At 43.5% G+C, this 21,406-nt stretch overlaps 1 protein-coding gene across 5 annotated transcripts in view; it reads right to left on the reverse strand.

Moving 5' to 3' along the window:
• RPTOR (regulatory associated protein of MTOR complex 1) overlaps positions 1-21,406 on the reverse strand; it is a 347,491-nt gene that overhangs the window by 248,079 nt on the left and 78,006 nt on the right. For all 5 annotated transcript variants that reach the window (XM_057536142.1, XM_007185837.3, XM_007185836.3 and 2 more), the window contains exons 2-3: positions 19,234-19,336; positions 598-680 (exon numbers count right to left, since the gene is read on the reverse strand). In XM_057536142.1, the coding sequence (XP_057392125.1) occupies positions 598-680; positions 19,234-19,336 (186 nt within the window). The remainder of the gene's footprint in view (positions 1-597; positions 681-19,233; positions 19,337-21,406) is intronic.

The raw sequence follows: 21,406 nt of genomic DNA on the forward strand, positions 1-21,406 counted from the left end.
GGTCTTTGGGTGGTTTACAAATAACTTGAGATCTTAAAGGCAATCTGACAGAGTTGTTATATTCTATACCACTTTTCTTTTTTAAAAATGGTAAGATATAGGCAACAAAAGACACAGTAACTGGTAACAGACTCCCTAAAAAGAACCTTACCTTTTGAATCAAAGGCAAAGCATATAACAGGTGTCATCTTTTGAATGTTGACTGCTTTTTTCCTCAACTATTTGAAAACTGAAGATGGGAGAAATAGCTCTAACTAGTTGAGGTTGCAGAAAATGACTGAAAATACATTTCCTGTGTAAAATAAAAACAGTGATTTAAGAGTAACATGAAAAATACTTTTTCTTTTCTAAATATTTCAGGGGAAAGCATAGGCAAAATAAATAACAGACCATCCAATTAATGGCTCACACTAGGGCACGTGCTTCATTATGAATCCGTGGAGCACATCAACAGACAGAAAGGGGATGCAAGCCTGCCACGGGGAGTGTCCAATCACTGGATTATACGAGGTGAGGATCTGGATTCAAAGATTGTTTAAAACCAAGAAAATAAATTTCCCTGTAAGAAAGAAAAAGGAAAGCAAATAAAGAGCTTACCCTTGGCTGCCAGTTCTCATACTGCTTCTGTAAATTCGCACCAATGGTTTCCAGGGCTTTCTGAGGACCCATTGACAGAGGATCTGGGAAAGCAATGAGAAGGAGAAAGTTCTTTATTTGTGCATTTCCTCCTTGCTAAACCTCTCTTTCAGAGTTGCCTCTCACACAAGTCACTTCAAAGTCACCTCTGACTAAAGACAACACAACAGGGCTTGAGGTTTACCTGTGTTTAGCCAGACTTATGGAACCGCTAAGGCACCCGAATAGGCTGAAAAGCCACAACTCTTCACCCTTCTAGAGAAAATTGTTTTTATTAACATCACTGGCCCCGTGATTTTTTCCTTTCATCCACGTTTGTTATTTCAGCACCTACAGTTCTCTTGCCCTCTTACTGCTTTATTCTTGTGCTCCTATTCAGGCCCAGGCTGTGCTTCTGTGGAAACAGAGACCCTGTGGACGAGGGGTCCTCTACACCTATTCATTCCGGGTTTACCTATTCACTTCAGGAGGAGCTTCTAGAGCAAATAGCTCTAGACCAGCAAGTCCTGAAATTTATTTGGTCTTGAGTCCTCTTCACACTCTAAAATCGTGGAGTATTCCAAAGAACTTTTGTTTATGTGGTTGTATCTATCGGCATTTACTATATTCAAAATTTAGATGAGAAATTTTTAAAATATATCTTTATTCATTTAAAAGTAATAACACTCTGTATGACAGTCTCTAGATCCATCCACGTCTCTACAAATGACCCAATTTCGTTCCTTTTTATGGCTGAGTAATATTCCATTGTACATATGTACCACATCTTCTTTATCCATTCATCTGTCGATGGGCATTTAGGTTGCTTCCATGACCTGGCTGTTGTAAATAGTGCTGCAATGAACATTGGGGTGCATGTGTCTTTTTGAATTATGGTTTTCTCAGGGTATATGCCCAGTAGTGGGATTGCTGGGTCATATGGTAATTCTATTTTTAGTTTTTTAAGGAACCTCCATACTGTTCTCCATAGTGGCTATATCAATTTACATTCCCACCAATGGTTCAAGAGGGTTCCCTTTTCTCCACACCCTCTCCAGCATTTGTTGTTTGTAGATTTTCTGATGATGCCCATTCTAACTGGTGTGAGGTGATACCTCATTGTAGTTTTGATTTGCATTTCTCTAATAATTAGTGATGTTGAGCAGCTTTTCATGTGCTTCTTGGCCATTGCATGTCTTCTTTGGAGAAATGTCTGTTTAGGTCTTCTGCCTATTTTTTGATTGGGTTGTTTGTTTTTTTAATATTGAGCTGCATGAGCTGTTTATATATTTTGGAGATTAATCCTTTGTCCGATGATTCATTTGCAAATATTTTCTCCCATTCGGAGGGCTGTCTTTTTGTCTTGTTTATGGTTTCCTTTGCTGTGCAAAAGCTTTTAAGTTTCATTAGGTCCCATTTGTTTATTTCTGTTTTTATTTCCATTACTCTAGGAGGTGGATCAAAAAAGATCTTGCTGTGATTTATGTCAAAGAGTGTTCTTCCTATGTTTTCCTCTAAGGGTTTTATAGTGTCCGGTCTTACATTTAGGTCTCGACTCCATTTGGAGTTTATTTTTGTGTATGGTGTTAGGGAGTATTCTAATTTCATTCCTTTACATGTAGCTGTCCAGTTTTCCCAGCACCACTTACTGAAGAGACTGTCTTTCTCCATTGTATATCCTTGCCTCCTCTGTCATAGATTAGTTGACCACAGGTGCATGGGTTTATCTCTGGGCTTTCTATCCTGTTCCATCGATCTTATATTTCTGTTTTTGTGCCAGTACCATATTGTCTTGATTACTGTAGCTCTGTAGTATAGTCTGAAGTCAGGGAGTCTGATTCCTCCAGCTCCACTTTTTTCCCTCAAGATTGCTTTGGCTATTCGGGGTCTTTTGTGTCTCCATACAAATTTTAAGATTTTTTGTTCTAGTTCTGTAAAAAATGCCACTGGTAATTTGATAGGGATTGCATTGAATCTGTAGATTGCTTTGGGAAGTATAGTCATTTTCACAATATTGATTCTTCCAATCCAAGAACATGGTATATCTTTCCATCTGTTTGTGTCATCTTTGATTTCTTTCATCAGTGTCTTATAGTTTTCTGAGTACAGGTCTTTTACCTCCTTAAGTAGGTTTATTCCTAGGTATTTTATTCTTTTTGTTGCAATGGTGAATGGGATTGTTTCCATAATTTCTCTTTCAGATTTTTCATCATTAGTGTATAGGAATGCAAGAGATTTCTGTGCATTAATTTTGTATCCTGCAACTTTACCAAATTCATTGATTAGCTCTAGTAGTTTTCTGGTGGCATCTTTAGGATTCTCTATGTATAGTATCATTTCATCTGCAAACAGTGACAGTTTTACTTCTTCTTTTCCAATTTGTATTCCTTTTATTTCTTTTTCTCCTCTGATTGCCGTGGCTAGGACTTCCAAAACTATGTTGAATAATAGTGGTGAGAGTGGACATCCTTGTCTCGTTCCTGATCTTAGAGGAAATGCTTTCAGTTTTTCACCATTGAGAATGATGTTTGCTGTGGGTTTGTTGCATATGGCTTTTATTATGTTGAGGTAGGTTCCCTCTATGCCCACTTTCTGGAGAGTTTTTATCATAAATGGGTGTTGAATTTTGTCAAAAGCTTTTTCTGCATCTATTGAGATGACCATATGGTTTTTATTCTTCAATTTGTTAATATGGTATATCACGTTGATTGATTTGCGTATATTGAAGAATCCTGCATCCCTGGGATAAATCCCACTTGATCATGGTGAACGATCCTTTTAATGTGTTGTTGGATTCTGTTTCCTAGTAGTCTGTTGAGGATTTCTGCATCTATATTCATCAGTGATATTGGTCTGTAATTTTCTTTTTTTGTAGTATCTTTGTCTGGTTTTGGTATCAGGGTGATGGTGGCCTCATAGAATGAATTGCGGAGAGTTCCTTCCTCTGCAAGTTTTTGGAAGAGTTTGAGAAGGATGGGTGTTAGCTCTTCTCTAAATGTTTGATAGAATTCATCTGTGAAGCCACCTGGTCCTGGATTTTTGTTTGTTGTAAGTTTTTTTTATCACAGTTTCAATTTCATTACTTGTGATTGGTCTGTTTATATTTTCTATTTCTTCCTGGTTCAGTCTTGGAAGGTTATACCTTTCTAAGAATTTGTCCATTTCTTCCAGGTTGTCCATTTTATTGGCATAGAGTTGCTTGTAGTAGTCTCTTAGGATGCTTTGTATTTCTGCGGTGTGCATTGTAACTTCTCCTTTTTCACTTCTAATTTTATTGATTTGAGTCCTCTCCCTCTTTTTCTTGATGAGTCTGGCTAAAGGTTTATCAATTTTGTTTATCTTCTCAAAGAACCAGCTTTTAGTTTTATTGATCTTTGCTACTGTTTCCTTTGTTTCTATTTCATTTATTTCTGCTCTGATCTTTATGATTTCTTTCCTTCTACTAACTTTGGGTTTTGTTTGTTCTTCTTTCTCTAGTGCCTTTAGGTGTAAGGTTAGATTGTTTATTTGAGATTTTTCTTGTTTCTTGAGGTAGGCTTGTATAGCTATAAACTTCCCTCTTAGAACTACTTTTGCCACATCCCATGGGTTTTGGATCCTTGTGTTTTCGTTGTAATTTGTCTCTAGGCATTTTTTGATTTCCTCTTTGATTTCTTCAGTGATCTCTTGGTTATTTAGTAACATATTGTTTAACCTCCATGTGTTTGTGCTTTTTTATGTTTTTTTCCCTGTAATTGATTTCTAATCTCATAGCACTGCGGTCAGAGAAGACGCTTGATATGATTTCAATTTTCTTAAATTTACTGAGGCTTGATTTGTGACCCAAGATGTGATCTTTCCTGGAGAATGTTCCATGCGCACTTGAGAAAAAGGTGTAATATAGGACATTATAGGATGGAATGTCCTATAAATATCAATTAAATCTATCTGGTCTATTGTGTCCTTTAAAGCTTGTGTTTCCTTATTAATTTTCTGTTTGGATGATCTGTCCATTGGTGTAAGTGAGGTGTTAAAGTCCCCCACTATTATTATGTTACTGTCGATTTCCTCTTTTTTAGCTGTTAGCAGTTGCCTTATGTATTGAGGTGCTCCTATGTTGGGTGCATATATATTTATAATTGTTATATCTTCTTCTTGGATTGATCCCTTGATCATTATGTAGTGTCCTTCCTTGTCTCTTGGAACATTCTTTATTTTAAAGTCTATTTTATCTGATATGAGTATAGCTACTCCAGCTTTCTTTTGATTTCCATTTGCATGGAATATCTTTTTCCATCCCCTCACTTTCAGTCTGTATGTGTCCCTAGGTCTGAAGTGGGTCTCTTGTAGACAGCATATATATGGGTCTTGTTTTTGTATCCATTCAGCCAGTCTGTGTCTTTTGGTTGGAGCATTTAATCCATTCACGTTTAAGGTAATTATCAATATGTATGTTCCTATTACCATTTTCTTAATTGTTACTGGTTTGTTTTTGTAGGTCCTTTTCTTCTCTTGTGTTTCCCACTTAGAGAAGTTCCTTTAGCATTTGTTGTAGAGCTGGTTTGGTGGTGCTGAATTCTCTTAGCTTTTGCTTGTCTGTAAAGCTTTTGATTTCTCCATCAAATCTAAATGAGATCCTTGCTGGGTAGAGTAATCTTGGTTGTAGGTTCTTCCCTTTCATCACTTTAAGTATTTCATGCCACTCCCTTCTGGCTTGCAGAGTTTCTGCTGAGAAATCAGCTGTTAACCTTATGGGGGTTCCCTTGTATGTTATTTGTCGTTTTTCCCTTGCTGCTTTCAATAATTTTTCTTTGTCTTTAATTTTTGCCACTTTGATTACTATGTGTCTCGGCGTGTTTCTCCTTGGGTTTATTCTGTATGGGACTCTCTGCGCTTCCTGGACTTGGGTGGCTATTTCCTTTCCCATGTTAGGGAAGTTTTCGATTATAATCTCTTCAAATATTTTCTCTGGTCCTTTCTCTCTCTCTTCTCCTTCTGGGACCCCTATAATGCGAATGTTGTTGCGTTTAATGTTGTCCCAGAGGTCTCTTAGGCTGTCTTCATTTCTTTTTATTCGTTTTTCTTTAGTCTGTTCCGCAGCAGTGAATTCCACCATTCTGTCTTCCAGGTCACTTATCCGTTCTTCTGCCTCAGTTATTCTGCTATTGATTCCTTCTAGTGTAGTTTTCATTTCAGTTATTGTATTGGTCATCTCTGTTTGTTTGTTCTTTAATTCTTCTAGGTCTTTGTTAATCATTTCTTGCATCTTCTCAATCTTTGCCTCCATTCTTATTCCGAGGTCCTGGATCATCTTCACTATCATTATTCTGAATTCTTTTTCTGGAAGGTTGCCTATCTCCACTTCATTTAGTTGTTTTTCTGGGGTTTTTTCTTGTTCCTTCATCTGGTACATAGCCCTCTGCCTTTTCATCTTCTCTGTCTTTCTGTAACTGTGGTTTTTGGTCCACAGGCTGCAGGATTGTAGTTTTTCTTGCTTCTGTTGTCTGCCCTCTGGTGGATGAGGCTATCTAAGAGGCTTGTGAAAGCTTCCTGATGAGAGGGACTGGTGGTGGGTAGAGGTGGGTGTTGCTCTGGTGGGAAGAGCTCAGTAAAACTTTAATCCACTCGTCTGCTGATGGGTGGGACTGAGTTCCCTCCCTGTTGGTTGTTTGGCCTGAGGCGACCCAGCAGTGGAGCCTACCTGGCTCTTTGATGGGGCTAATGGTGGACTCTGGGAGGGCTCATGCCAAGGAGTAATTCCCAGAACTTCTGCTGCCAGTGTCCCACGGTGAGCCACAGCCACCCCCCGCCTCTGCAGGAGACCCTCCAACACTAGCAGGTAGGTCTGGTTCAGTCTCCTATGGGGTCACTGCTCCTTCCCCTGGGTCCCGATGCGCACACTACTTTGTGTGTGCCCTCCAAGAGTGGAGTCTCTGTTTCCCCCAGTCCTGTCAAAGTCCTGCAATCAAATCCCACTAGCCTTCAAAGTCTGATTCTCCAGGAATTCCTCCTCCCATTGCCGGATCCCCAGGTTGGGAAGCCTGACGTGGGGCTCAGAACCTTCACTCCAGTGGGTGGATTTCTGTGGTATAAGTGTTCTCCAGTTTCTGAGTCAACCACCCAGCAGTTATGGGATTTGATTTTATTGTGATTGCACCCCTCCTACCATCTCACTGTGGCTTCTCCTTTGTCTTTGGATGTGGGGTATCTTTTTTGGTGAGTTCCAGTGTCTTCCTGTCGATGATTGTTCAGCAGTTAGTTGTGATTCTGGTGCTCTCGCAAGAGGGAGTGAGAGGCCAATAACATCTTAACATTATTACAAAATAGTCCCAACCCCGTGGATCCTTGAAGGGGTCTCAGGAACCCCCAGTGGTCCACACACCACACTTTAACAGCTGTAGGAAACTGTTTTCAACAGAGACTCTAATTTCAATCAGAAAGCATTTTTTTCAAAGGAAGAGGTTAGACTACTGGATAGGTAGAATACTTAAGTCTTTTATCTAATTCTCCTCCTAACTGTGACTAATTCTTCCACTCTGTTTTCTGGATTCCAGATCGTTCCACTTTCTCAGACACTAAACTCCATGCTCTAGGATATTCAGCCTCTCCCCTTTAACCAGAGCATTCCCATGGGCTTCTTTAAACTCAAAGTTATGCATATATACTTGACTTAAGGCAGATAGCATCACAAGGCTTTCAACAAAACATTAGCAGTCCTGCCCCTCCATCCACATCCCAAGCCTCACTTTTCAGAGGACAGAACTGTCCTCTCTTCGGCCACCATCCCACTCCCCCATTCCCTATTCTCCCAACATAACCACATCACATTTTTATTAAATTAATATTCAGTGTTTTACATTAGTAATGCCTATGGAAATATTATCCAATGCTGAGCCAAGTAGTGTATGAAAATGACACCTTTCTTGAATTGTTTTTCAGTCTCCTTGTTTTCCATGTTTTAATACTAATTCTGCCCCAACTCTCCGGAAGTATCCCTCTCAAATACTACCTTCCACAAAGTATATCAGCTAATCTTTCCCCTCCTCCTGGCCACTGTTGTCTTCCACAAAGTATATCAGCTAATCTCTCCTCTGCTCCTGGCCACCGCTGAACAATCCCGCCCTGGTAGAGAATTTGAGATTCCTCTTTGTAGAAATGGAATGACTCCCAAGAAAAGAGCCTAAAGGGACTGGGGGACAATAACAAAAGGTCTAATGTTAGAGTCATCAGAGTCTCAGAAAGAGAAAAAGTAAGTGCAGAGCTCAAAAAGTAGTTGAAGATATAATGTCTGTTAACTTCCCCAATTTGGTAAGAGATGTAAACTAATAGATTCCAGAAGCTCAGTGAACCACAAACAGGATTAACCCAAGGAAACCACATCCTGACACATCATAATCCAATTGTTAAAAAACAAAAGACAGGGCTTCCCTGGTGGCGCAGTGGTTGAGAGTCTGCCTGCTAATGCGGGGGACGCGGGTTCGGGCCGTGGTCTGGGAGGATCCCACGTGCCGCGGAGCGGCTGGGCCCGTGAGCCACAACTACTGAGCCTGCGCGTCTGGAGCCTGTGCCCCGCAACGGGAGGGGCCGCGATAGTGAAAGGCCCGCGCACCGCGATGAAGAGCGGTCCCCGCACCGCGATGATGAGTGGCCCCCACTTGCCGCAACTAGAGAAAGCCCTCGCACGAACCGAAGACCCAGCACAGCCAAAAATAAATAAATAAATAAAAATTTTAAAAAGTAGCTATAAAATTTAAAAAAAAAAAAAAAAAAAAAACAAAAGACAGGGAATTCCCTGGCAGTCCAGTAGTTAGGACTCTCACTGCCGGGGTCTGGGTTCGATCCCTGGTCAGGGAACTAAGATCCCACAAGCCGCATGGCACCACCAAAAAAAAAAAAAAAAAAGAAAGAAAGACAAACAAAAATCCATAGAGAAAAATCAGATCACAAACACAGAATCAGAAATGGGAAAAGCTCTGGATTTCCCAACAGCATTATAAGCTGGACAAAATAGAGCAATGCCTTCAAATCCTCTGTGAAAATAATTTCAACCTGATATTCAAGTCTGAGGGTAAAATACAGGTCTTTTCAGACATGTAAACACAAAACCTGTATCTCATGTTCCTCTTCTTGGGAAACAGGCCACAAAAGAAGGCAACAAAGGATCCAGGAAATGAGACAGAGAGACAGTGAGAAACAGACAGAGAGAACCAGAAAAAGAGAAACCACAAGACACCCATGTACCAGATCCAGAGACCAAGGAGCCCAACAGGAGCTAGAGGAGTGTTTTTTAAAAAGTAACAGATTATCTGAGCACTGGAAAAAATATTGATAGCATTTGACAGATGTACTGGAATATATGTAAAAAATAAAATAAACTCATAAGTTCACAGAAAGTTTAGCAAATTTGCAACTACAGGGGAAAAGGTTATATATACATGTATAGACAAGAAAGGACTCAATCAGAGTAGCCCCTCTGGGAAGGGTGGGAGCAGGACAGAGCTCTTTCTTAATCTACCTTTTAGTACTCTTCGATTTTTAAGATATGCATATGTTACCTTCACAAAAATAAAATAACACAAAAATGAATTATAAAATTAAGTAACAGGACTTTAGAGCTGGAAGGGGCCTTTACCATGGATATGTCAAAGTCATCAAGGACTCTTCACAGAGTCGCCAGGCCCCACCCTGGAAAGTCTAATTCAATAGCTTCAGAAGAGGCCAGTGACCTGATGAGCAGCTCTGGCTGAGGGAAACCCGGTGAAAATTGGGTTATAACTAACTTATCTGGAAGAATTATGGTAAACTTGTTTTAATCCATAACTAAAGAAATTAGATGTTAATCTTTAGCTCTCTCTGATATGGTAGGAACAGAGTGTTAGGGTCTCAAAAGAATTATAATGACAGCAATCAACGCTGCTGTAATCTGAATCACAAGACCAGCAAGAGACAGGAATGAATTGGGATCTGAAAAGTTAAAATTATGGGCCACCTAAGTGCATAAGGAAGGGAAACAGAGCAAAGGGAACCAAAGCAAAGGGAAGCAGAAAACAGCTTCAACAAATTGAAGCCATCAAATAGCTGGTTATGTCCTGTGCATGATGACCAACAGAGTAAATGTCAGAGCTGGTTTGAACGCGTCTAATTCATGCATCCACACTTCCCTGCAGTGCCCTTGTGGTCAGCGCTCTGGCCATAGGTGACCTATGGCTAAGAGAACAGAAGTGGTTTCCTCTGTAAAAAGATAAAGGCCTGCCCATGACTCACATTGATCAGTGGCAGCTCTTAGGCACATCCTCTAAAGAACCACGGCAAAGGCAAAGGGAGGGAGGGAGGGAGTTCCAAGGCCCAGAGTGCGGGGAGGACGACAGCTACACCTCCTCCTTGGACTTCACCCTCTGGAAAGCCCAGGCCCCCCCCTGCCCCTTCCTCTCCCCACTGTTCCCAGCGAGGGCATGTGGAAAGCATGTGGGAGCTGGAGAGAGCCATGCCACACTTCTCTGTGCTCCTCACCGACGGCCCAGCAGACACTGGAGCCTCACCAGTAGTGGCGGCCGACAGCAGCACCCACTCTTCTTCCCCTGGTCTCGGATCAAAATACCACCACCCAAGGGAGGAGCAGGGGCAGCTACCGGCCATCCATCAGGCTGTGATCAACTAAGTGAGGCTGTCACATCCAACCCACTGGGAATCCCTGCGGTCAATTAGTTTTATGGTTTCCTCCCAAGAACATGACAGCGAGTGGGAGAGGGGGAGGTGAAGAGAGGGAAAGAATGAGGACAACTAAAATGGTGCATTTAATACTACATTTACTAAAATAAACAACTAAATAACTTAAGTAAACTAAAATTAAATTCCTGTGTGGATACTGCTGACAATGTTATCAATCTGATGTGGGGTGAAGTGGACAGAACATAAATTTAAAATTGTAGTTCTGTCTTAATAAAACACTTCTCTTCTAATGCCTTCACGGGTTTCTACTTAATGAACGAAGTGAGTTAGTGAGTGAGTGAGTGGGTGGGTGGGTGGATAGATGGATGGAAAAAAAAGTAGATGGTAACTGGCATTTGCATAAAATTTTAGCTCTTGATAAATCTTCCTGCCTGCAAGCTTTTCAGCATAACCCTCTGTATTTCATGATGCTTAGAACTTCACAATGACATGGACTTAGTCCAACCCACCTCATAACAAAGAAGAGAAAGCTGAAGCTTAAAGTGGTCAAATGACTTAGTCCAAGGTCACAAAGGATCCTGGTGGTGCTGGCATTCAGCCAGCCCAAAAAGTGGAGCCTTTTTTACCTCCCCGTCTTCTTCACATTTACACAACCCGACTACCATGTCCTATCCAATTTTCCTTCAAAAGACCTTGCGCTCCATCACTGCAACTACGTTGGTCACTACGTGATGGTCACTACAACCATCAACTACGACTGTATTGGTCCAACCAGCAGCACCTCGTGCTGACACTACTGAGACTCCCTGCTCCCAGCCAGTCCCTGAAGACGCTGCAGGGAGCAGAGGGCAGAGGCCAGGGAGTGCAGTAGGGCTCACTGACCTGTCTCCTCTCAACCCACTGACCTGTCTCCTATCAACAGACCAGCTCAGTGAGTCCTTCTAAAATACTGCTTCTATGATGTCACTCCCCCAAAAGGCCTAAGGTGCCTCCTGAATGCTCCCATTTAGATAACATGCAAAATCAGCAGAGATAACAGGTGCTGTCAATACAGTGGAGCCCAGGGCCTGGGTGACTGGAAGGTGACAAGAGACAAGATGGGCTTCCAGGCCACTGATAATATTGTTTCTTGATCTGGGTCTGATCAGTTTGGGAAAACTTATCAACTACATACTTGAATCAGTGCATCTTCCTGAACGTATGCTATCCTTCAGTACAAATTGAAATTTTAGAACATGTAGAGCTCACTGCTCAAGGAACGTTTGTACTTCTTTGTAGCTTGTATTTAGTGGACATTTCCTAAATATTTGTTCACCGACTTATTAACTGAGCACTGCCTCCCAAATCAAGTGCAAATTTCTTTATATGTCTTTCAAGGACTCTGCCACTAATCAGTTGTGTAACTAATTTCTGCTTGAGAAAGTACTTAACGGCAAAAAGGCCACTGAAATCAGAAACGGTTTTTAATGGCTCTGTATTCTATTAGCCATAATATCATCTACATACATTTTATAAGTAGTAGCGCACAGAGTGAGAGGCATTTCATCTCACTGAGCTCAAGGATAGAGCTGGGAGCCCCTCAGCTGTACGGCCCGTGGCAGTAACGCTCTGGTTAACGGCCCAACCCCGACCCTCCCAGTACCTGAGGGTCCTAGGAAGGGAGCCAGAATCCTGCAGGAGCCTTCTCTACAATTAAGCCCCATCCTAACCACTCAACCTCCCTCCCCACATATCCACAAGTAGACCAGGTCCCTGTTGTCTTTTGCTGTGTTGTATACAAACACCAAGAGCTGGATGTGTTCTCAAAAGAGCTGAGGAGGGGGTGGTTGGGACGCCCTGTTTTAAGTATGGGCCGCGCTGTCTACACAAAAGTCACTTTGCACAGTAGAGGAAGGGAGGCTCCGAGCAGTTACACAGTCCTCCTTCGGGGGAAGCCCAGACACTACTAAAAGAGGCTGGCGTCACCGGACAGAGAAAACAGGGTTTAAACCAGGAGCCCCTTAGAGCAAGAGTGCAGGCATGGGGCGTGCCCCAGCATCCAGCAGCAGGGCCTGGGCGAGCCCAGCAAGCGCTCGCAGGGCCCGGTCCCCACCGCCAGGCCCCTTCTCTTCCCGGGGTCCTTCACTCTCACCTCCCGTGCAGCCCCCGCCCACCCGTGTGGCCCATTCCGACTCCCCCACATCTGCTGAGCTCGAGGGGCCTGTCTCCCTTGCTCTGGTCTTGTCTCCAGCGAAATCCCAAGGATCACGACTACATTTCTTCTGTGTATACCTCTACACTTAACACGTAGATCTCTACTTAACAAACATCTGTTGACCAACTCGACTATCTCTCAAGCCCAAGTCTGATGTAAGGATCAGACGACAGTCTGTGAAAGTGTCTGTAAAACCAAGAGCGACACGCAAAGGCCTACCACCACTATTTTTAGCTCATCAACACAGGTCTCTTAATGCCCACTTGTGTGGAGGGAAGAAGAAAATGCTTTTCTCTAAGGAATAAGGGAAACAAAGCAAAGTGCCTCCCAAATATTTCCTTAGGATAACCAAATTCCCAAGCATCCGACAAACCCATAGCCTTCTTACCTATGATACACGGCTACCATTAGCTAGACATAAAAGAAATCAAGGCTAAATTACAATCCCTCCTGTTCAGCACTCAGCTCATCTACACTCTGTTTTAAAACACAGATTCCTCCAGCAGGTATGGGCGCACCGTTCTTTAGCGGGATTGTTTTTACTTTAATGTGGGGCCATAAAACAAAACAGCTTCCCCCCGCTTCCCTGAGTGTCGCCTCCATGAAATAAAACAGCATCTTATTATCTACAGGAATGGAGGGGTGGGGCGGGGAGAGGCGTTCAGCTCCCGAACCACGCCTACGGCCTCATGTCTGCACACACACTCCGGCCGGGCTACTCAGGGCCTGTGTGCCTTTCCTCCCTCAGCTGGAGCTCAGAAGCCGGGCCTTGGCTGTACAACAGTCCAGCAGGGAGGGCAGGCCGTCACTGCAGGGTACTGCGGTGCAACCTCTACTTGCTTGTTCTGGCACCACAGGAAAACCTAAAGAGCCGCTTCAGGGACTCTTACATCCTCTGAGCCTCTGGAAGTAGGACTCTCCCCAACGTGTATGGAGACTGTGCGCACACAGGTACACAAAAAGGGACTGGAAAGTAAGAATCTGTCTATTTCTCAAGCTCCCAGACCCCTTGTCCCTGAGATCAGGGCAGTTTCAACCAGCACAGTCTCAACAGTTTGATGTGTGTCTGCAGCCATAAAGCAATCAACTCGTAATCCCTACCCAGCCCTGTGCACAGAAGCACAGGGTTCTTTCCCTTCTCTTTTGGGGCGAGCACACAGAACGGAGCAGAAGTGGCACAGACGCAGGAAGAGCTCAAGCTCCCACCCAGCACCTTGGCCTGCTGGGTGGGGTGGGGAGGCGGGTGCAGGCCCGTGGGGGCTGCTCCTGGCTGAGGGCAGTCCCCATGCTAAGCCCAGTTCACGCTCCAGTTAATCGCCCTCCAGCCAAAAGGTGGGCGCCATCATCAGCTCCATTTTGCAGATGAGGAAACTAAGGCCCCAAATGGTTAAGGGACTCACTGAGTGAAACAGCTGGAATGAATAAGCTGGGGTCTTGACGAGTGCAAAACCTTTTGAATTCTGGTGATAGAGCACAAAATGCTAAGACCACGTATAAAACATCGATTGGTTACCTTCTAAACGTAAACATCTTTTTAAGTTATGTGAAGGCACCAACCCCTGCAGGGGGTCTTCCTCAGGACTCCTTCCCCACCCATGACATACTCCGGGTATTCCCATCCTGAAAAAGGCAGAACCAACCTGTCATCGAGCCTGGGTCTCCTTGCCTCGCCAGCCAAGCCTTCACTGTCCCTCTCCCCTTCGCTCTCCAGGCTCCCAGCATCTCTCACTCAACTGCAGCCACAGCTTGTGACAATGCCAACCTGAAACTCTCATCCAGTGGCACCCGGCCCTCCTCCTACCTCTGCCCACCCAGAGGGGTCTCCGTCACAGGCGGCACCCCTCCCCACTCACTCACGGCCTGGCTCTGCTCCTCTCCCTCTGGTCACTGCACATTCTCAGCAGGTGACCTCCCCCAAATCCCTTTCTCCAACCAGAGAGGTCTTTCCAGCTGTCTGCTGGAAGGTGGCTCTACTCTGAGCATTCCAGAAGCACCTTACCTTACACAAAACGTAATCCCATTATCTCCCCAGCCCAGCTGGCCCCCAACTCTCCATCTTGGTTACTGATATATCATCCATCATCCCTTGAGCTAGCCAAGCCTGAAACCTAAAGCACTTGTTGAAAATGCTGAAATCCCTTCTTGAACAATCCTAAAGCTATTGGGGGGAGAGGCAGGTCTGGGCAAGGCTGGCACCTGCTCTAGGATGAGGGTAACTGCGGTGGCCCAGAATGAGCTGTCAAGTCCAATCAGGGGCTCAGAGCCTGTATGGGGGAAGGAAAGAAGGTATGTCCGTGGAGCGGTGACCCATACGGGGTATCGGAGCCCAGGCAATGAGGAGGACGGACACCTGTGGGGGAAACAGCTGGGTATAAAATAAAGGAGTGTGATGACAGGCATAAGAAGTTGGTTCAGGGACTTCCCTGGTGGCGAAGTGGTTAAGAATCTGCCTGCCAGTGCAGGGAACACAGGTTCGAGCCCTGGTCCAGGAAGATCCCACATGCCACGGAGCGGCTAAGCCCGTGTGCCACAACTACTGAGCCTGTGCTCTAGAGCCCACGAACCACAACTACTGAGCCTGTGTGCCACAACTACTGAAGCCCGTGTGCCTAGAGCCCGTGCTCCGCAACAAGAGAAGCCACCACAATGAGAAGCCCACGCACTGCAACAAAGAGTAGCCCCAGCTCGCCGCAACTAGAGAAAGCCCGCGCGCAGCAATGAAGACCCGACAAAGCCAAAAATAAATAAATAAATAATTTTTTAAAAAAAAGAAGAAGTTGGTTCACACAGGAGGATTCATCAAATTAGTAAATATATTAAGGATGAAGGATACCAAGGTTCTCACTGTCAGAGGAAGAGTTATAAATATGGAAAATTCCTATTGGTTTGGAATGGGAGGCACTAATGTAATGCATGTTTTTTATTTGTATAGATAATACTGAAATACAGATATGAATGAGTGTCCACACAGAAACACATACACATATTATGCACATGTGTGAATGTGTGCATTCCCTTGCTCCAATGAGAGAGGCCATGGGAGAAACAACACAGTACACAGCTCCAATAAGAACACCTAGAACCCAGATCTCGGTTTTCAAATTCTATTTGCCACTAAAAGGAACTGGGCTCCTTGGAGAAATGGCTGATCCCAGGAATGGAGCAGGGAAAGACAAGATGAGACAGAAAGTAAAGACGTAACTCTAAGGACGATGGAAGCAAGACAAAAGGCCATATAAGCCAGCGGGAATGGGTTCCCACTAGCTAAATGGGAAACAAGTGGAGTATCAAGATAAATGACGCTAATATTGGACTATAATCCACTGATTATAATATAAAATAGGAATAAAAATATATAAAATATAAAAAAGGAAACCATGAGTTCAAATTGAATAAACTGAAAGTCTGATGAGGAAAGAAATATTAATGCAGCCAAAGCACCTCTTCCCCCAAAATACTTATTAACTACAAAAGGGAAGGGGGTGGATTTCACAGCTGAAGTTCAGGTACCACACCAACTTAATCAAGTGATAAAAGAGTTACATAACCAGCAATGGGATAAATCAAAGTCACGTGCCACCTGACAGGACACCACCGAGGAAGGCGGATCTTGTCCATGACACTCTTGCCAAAGAGGCATAAACAAAATTTAATCCTGAGGAAACATCAGGGTTGTTCTGCTAAACAGAGTGCAGTGATCTTCTGATGTCAAGGTCATGAAGGTTAAGGAAAGACTGAGGCCTGCTCCAGCCTGAATGAGACTAAATTAAGGGCAATGGGTGATACAGCAAAGGGTCCTTGTGCCATAAAGGACCTTATGGGGACACCTGGCAAACTTGAATGCAGCCTGAGGCTTACCCAGTAGCATGGCATCCATGTTAAGCCCCTGTCTGTGAAGACCGAGTTGTCATTATGAAAGAGAAACTCTTGTTTGTAGGAATCACACACTAAAGGATTCCAAGGTGATGGAGCATCATTTCAGCAGCTTACTTTCAAATGAATCAGGAAAAAAACTGCTTAGTGCTCTACTTGCAACTTTTTTTTTTTAATATTTTTTTTTAATTTATTTATTTTATTTATTTATTTATTTATTTTTGGCTGTGCTGGGTCTTCGGTTTGTGCGAGGGCTTTCTCTAGTTGCGGCAAGTGGGGGCCACTCTTCATCGCGGTGCGGGGACCGCTCTTCATCGCGGTGCGCGGGCCTTTCACCATCGCGGCCCCTCCCGCTGCGGGGCACAGGCTCCAGACGCGCAGGCTCAGCAGCTGTGGCTCACGGGCCCAGCCGCTCCGTGGCATGTGGGATCTTCCCAGACCAGGGCTCGAACTCGTGTCTCCTGCATTAGCAGGCAGATTCTCAACCACTGCGCCACCAGGGAAGCCCTACTTGCAACTTTTGAAAATGTTTTTTCAAAATAAAAATTAAAATATAGGCTGCTAGACACCATTACAAATTTGCTGAATCAAATCTCTAAGAGTTTTTTTCTCTTATCCCATGTTGTTAAAATCACCAACATAAGGACCCACTTTTTAATAAAAGCCAAGCGAAATTTTTTCAACTTAAAAAAGGCAATGTGGGGACTTCCCTGGTGGCGCAGTGGATAAGAATCCGCCTGCCAATGCAGGGGACACGGGTTTGATCCCTGGTCCAGGAAGATCCCACATGCCGCGGAGCAACTAAGCCTGTGTGCCACAACCACTGAGCCCACAGGCCGCAACTACTGAAGCCTACGCACCTGGAGCCCATGCTCCGCAACAAGAGAAGCCACTGCAAGGAGAAGCCCGCGCACCACAACTAGAGAAAGCCCACGCACAGCAACAAAGACCCAATGCAGCCATAAATAAACAAACAAATAAATAAATAAAATTAAATCTAAAAAAACCCGGCAATGTGCCCTTTTGAATTCAAAATCCATCGAAATTATTACAAAGTAGATTGCATACCTGAATTGCAAAAATTTTTTAAGAACACAATATTAAAAAATCTATTCGTTTGCTGGATTTCACACCAAGAAGGAAGTAAGGAATTCTTTGCATTTTCATTAACATTGTCCCATAAATACTGATCAAAGAGACTGGGTGAGATGTGAGGGAGGGTTCTTTGATTTCTATTTGGGGACAGGAGGGTAGGAGGCAAAGGACCCCTAGAGAATCTAATAAAAACCAAGGCCCCTCAGCCCAGAAGGTGCAATGCTGTACTCAGACACCACCACCCACACAATCCCAGCGGGCTCACGCATCCCTAGGCGTACACACCAGGATCCAGGTTGAGAAGCCCTGTGTTAAAAAACCTAACAGAAGAGTAGTTAAAGAGGGAGGAAATAGAAAACAATTGATTAAATTCAGCATTGACAAGGGATAAATGAAGTGGAAACAGTCAGTGGTGGCTAATAAGAAGTCAATTTCAATCGGCACAGTCACCAGGGGATGGCAGAGAGCCAAGAAAGCATCTTAGGAAACTGGCCACAGAAAACAGCTACTGTCACCGGGCTTGGGGAACAAGGGGCCTATGCTTCAGGCAGGAGGCTGTGAAACAAAGGCTGTCATCCTAAGACACCCCCAAAGAGCAGCGAGACAGGTAAGTGGCAAAAATAACTTTTGTTTCCAATTCAGATTATAATAAATTTGTAATTTTTACTATTTAAAGTAGATAAAGGGAATTTCTGCTTTTGCTTAGAATAGGAAAAGCTGGGGGGTGGGGGGGGTTGCCCCGATCCTACCAACAAGAGAAAGCTGAATAATCAGTGACGGAAACAAAGGAAAATTCATACTGTGATGGCTTCATTGGTAAATTACACTAAAATTTAGAGAAGAAATAATACCCAAATCAATACAAACTCTTCCATAAAAAAGAAAAGATAGGAATATTTCTCAACTCATTTAATGAGACCAAGCATTATTTTGGTACCAAAACCAAACAAATATGTTACAAGATGAGAAAACTATAGACCAATATCCTTCATAAACAGAGATGCAAAATTCCTTAACAGAACATTAGCAGTCAAATCCAGGAACATATGAAAAAGATAATACAAGTGAGGTTTATGCCAGAAATTCAAAGTTGGCTCAACAACCAAAAAATCAATCCATATAATTCACCACATCAACAGACTAAAAGAGAAAAGCCAGGTGATTATCTCAACAGATGTTGAGAAAGCATTTTATAAGATGCAACATTGATTCTTGACAGAAACTCTCAGCAAACTAAGAATAGAAGTGAACTTCTTACCTTAGAAAAGGCATCAGAAAAAAACTTTGGCTAATGCCCTATTTAGTGGTGGGAGCCTAATGCATTCTCCCTAAGACCAGAAACAAGTGAAGGTTGTGCACACTCACCATTTCTAGTCAGCACTGTGCTAAGATGCTCCGAGGAGGATGACGACAAAGAGCAGCCCCGCCTCCTCCTGGAAAGAGCTAGGTGGGACTCCTCACTGTGCAACTGAGGCACCTGCATGCAGGCATCAGTCATTCAGGTTTAAGTGTATATAACTTGTACTACATGCCAGATGCAGGAAAAATTTAAAAGAGAAAATTATATAATCCAATAGTCATTATCTTATCAATTTTTCCTGAGACACTTTCTCCACTGCAAATTATAAGTGAATGTATCTATAATAGCCTAAAGGTTATATAACTGCAAAATGAAATAAAATCTTCAGATTTACACAAACCAATCACAGGCCTGCACTGGACCAGGACAGTGAAGGCAAGCCCTGCCAAGCCCAGAACCCCATGCAGTGACCCCTGCAACAGGCTGTAAGAGAGGGACCCATGCTTACCAATCCAGCATTCCAAACGTGCACAAGGAGTAGTCTTCACCACATCTGGAGGGTCCACACCAACATTCAGGCACAAAACTAAGGCAACGCTGACGGTCTTCATCTAGAAACACAACAGAAAAAAACAAATAATTCAATATGAAACTCACTGATGAGTTTTCCAGTTGTTAAAATGTTCCCAGACATACGGAGTCCTCTGCTTCTGCAGCCGGTCTTCAGTCGCCTGTTACCTGTGCCACCCCAGGGGTATTTCACAAGTAAGACAGGGTTTCAGAGCCAAGTAAGCAGATGGGGAAGAGTACATGGCAAGAGGTTTTTCTCAGGCTTCCTTATGATATACTTCCAGAAACAGAATTATTTGATCAAAAGATACAAACATTTTAAGACACTTGATACATTCTGCCAAATTACTTCGCAAAAACTCTGCTCAAATTTACGTTCTGACCAGTTCATCGTTATTCTTGTTATTTAAAATTGTTAATAATTTGATGAGAGACAAATTGTCATACTGATTTAGTTTGCATTCTTTAGTATTAATAAGGCTGAATATTTTTTTCAAATATTTGTATCCTTTATCCTTTGTGGATTTTCTACTCATGTTTATACTACCATTTATTTACTAACATTAGTGATTTTTTCTAATTGGTTTTCATGTACTCTTTACATATTAAAGATGGCATCCACATTATTTATTGTAAATATTTCCCTAGTCTAGTGTTTGCCATTGGATTCCTTCCTGTTTCTTGACATACCAAAGCCCTGGACCCATCAGCTGATACACCTTCCTCCACACCTGCTCCTGCTCCGACTCCGATGTCCCAGTGTTGGGAAACGTCAGCCCCACCTATCCAGCTGCTCAAGCCAGAAATCTAGAACTCATCCTTCATTAGTTCACTTGTTCAACAGATATTTACTAAGCACCTACCAGGTGCCAACTGCTATTTTTACAAACTGAAGATACATTAGTAAATCAAAGAAATAAAATTCCTGGGACTTCCCTCGTGGTCCAGTGGTTAAGACTCAGCGTTCCCAATGCAGGGGGCACAAGTTCAACCCCTGGTCAGGGAACTAAGATCTCGTACGCCACACAACACAGCCAAATAAATAAATAAATAAAAGAAAAATCCCTGCAAGGAGGGGGAGGATATCATTTCAAATAGGGCGGCCGCTAGGAAGACTACCTGAGCCTCTGCTCCCTCCACCAGGCTCCTGAGCGCCAGTACCCACTGTGACTCCCCGTCCATCTCTTTCGTCCTGCTCCTGAATGTCTCTGAGTCTGTCCACTTCACTATCCGCCAGCTCTAAGCCACACTATGTCCAACCTGTGCTCCACCATTTTCCCAGGACCCCTTCCCCTGCCTCCCCCAGTCCAGGCTTTCAAACACATCAGCACACTGCCCTGTTTTCAATCAGTTCCCAAAACCTTCAAGATTCACTGTGAACTGCTCCACACGCTATTCAAGCCTCATAAGCTCCAGATCCTGCCAAGCTCTTCACTCACATCAAGTCTCGCCCTTGGTCTGCCGGCATGACCTCTGGGTCTTCAAACACAGCCCCTCAGGGCTCCTTGCACGGCCTCACCAGCTCAGGGTCTCTCGGGTTCAGACCTCCACTCCTCGGGGAGGCCTTCCCAGATCCTGTCAGGGCAGAGCCACCTGCTCGACACCACCCCAGCATCCATGTCTTCCTCTTGGTGGAGCCAGGCCCATCCGCACTCCTCTGTGCACCTGCAGCTCCTCCAAGGTCAGAGGTGACATGCAGAAGCAGACACCTGGCCCAGGCCCAGCTCAGTGACCATCTGCTGAGTGGGTGAATACAGGGATTTTCCTCTAATGTTTTCATTTGTTTCACACTTTACCCTTTTAATCCAGCTGGATATTATTTTGGTATATGGTACCAGGTGAGGATTAATTTTTTCTCAAAAAACTACCCAATGGTGCCAATTCCCCCTGTTAAATAATCTCCCCAAACTCACAGGTTTGTAGTGACTCCTCTAGCATATATTCCCACATAGACCAAATTCTATTTCTGGGTCACATACCTCACTGATTTAACTAATTTATCTTCACAACATTTCACAATGCTTGGGAGAGCCTGGTTTTCTTCTTCACAATTTTTTTTAAACTTTTACTTGGCTACATTTATATTCACCTATTTTTTTCCAAATTAATCA

This window comes from Balaenoptera acutorostrata, chromosome 20, assembly GCF_949987535.1.
Source record: "Balaenoptera acutorostrata chromosome 20, mBalAcu1.1, whole genome shotgun sequence".
In the NCBI taxonomy this organism is placed as follows: Eukaryota; Metazoa; Chordata; class Mammalia; order Artiodactyla; family Balaenopteridae; genus Balaenoptera; species Balaenoptera acutorostrata.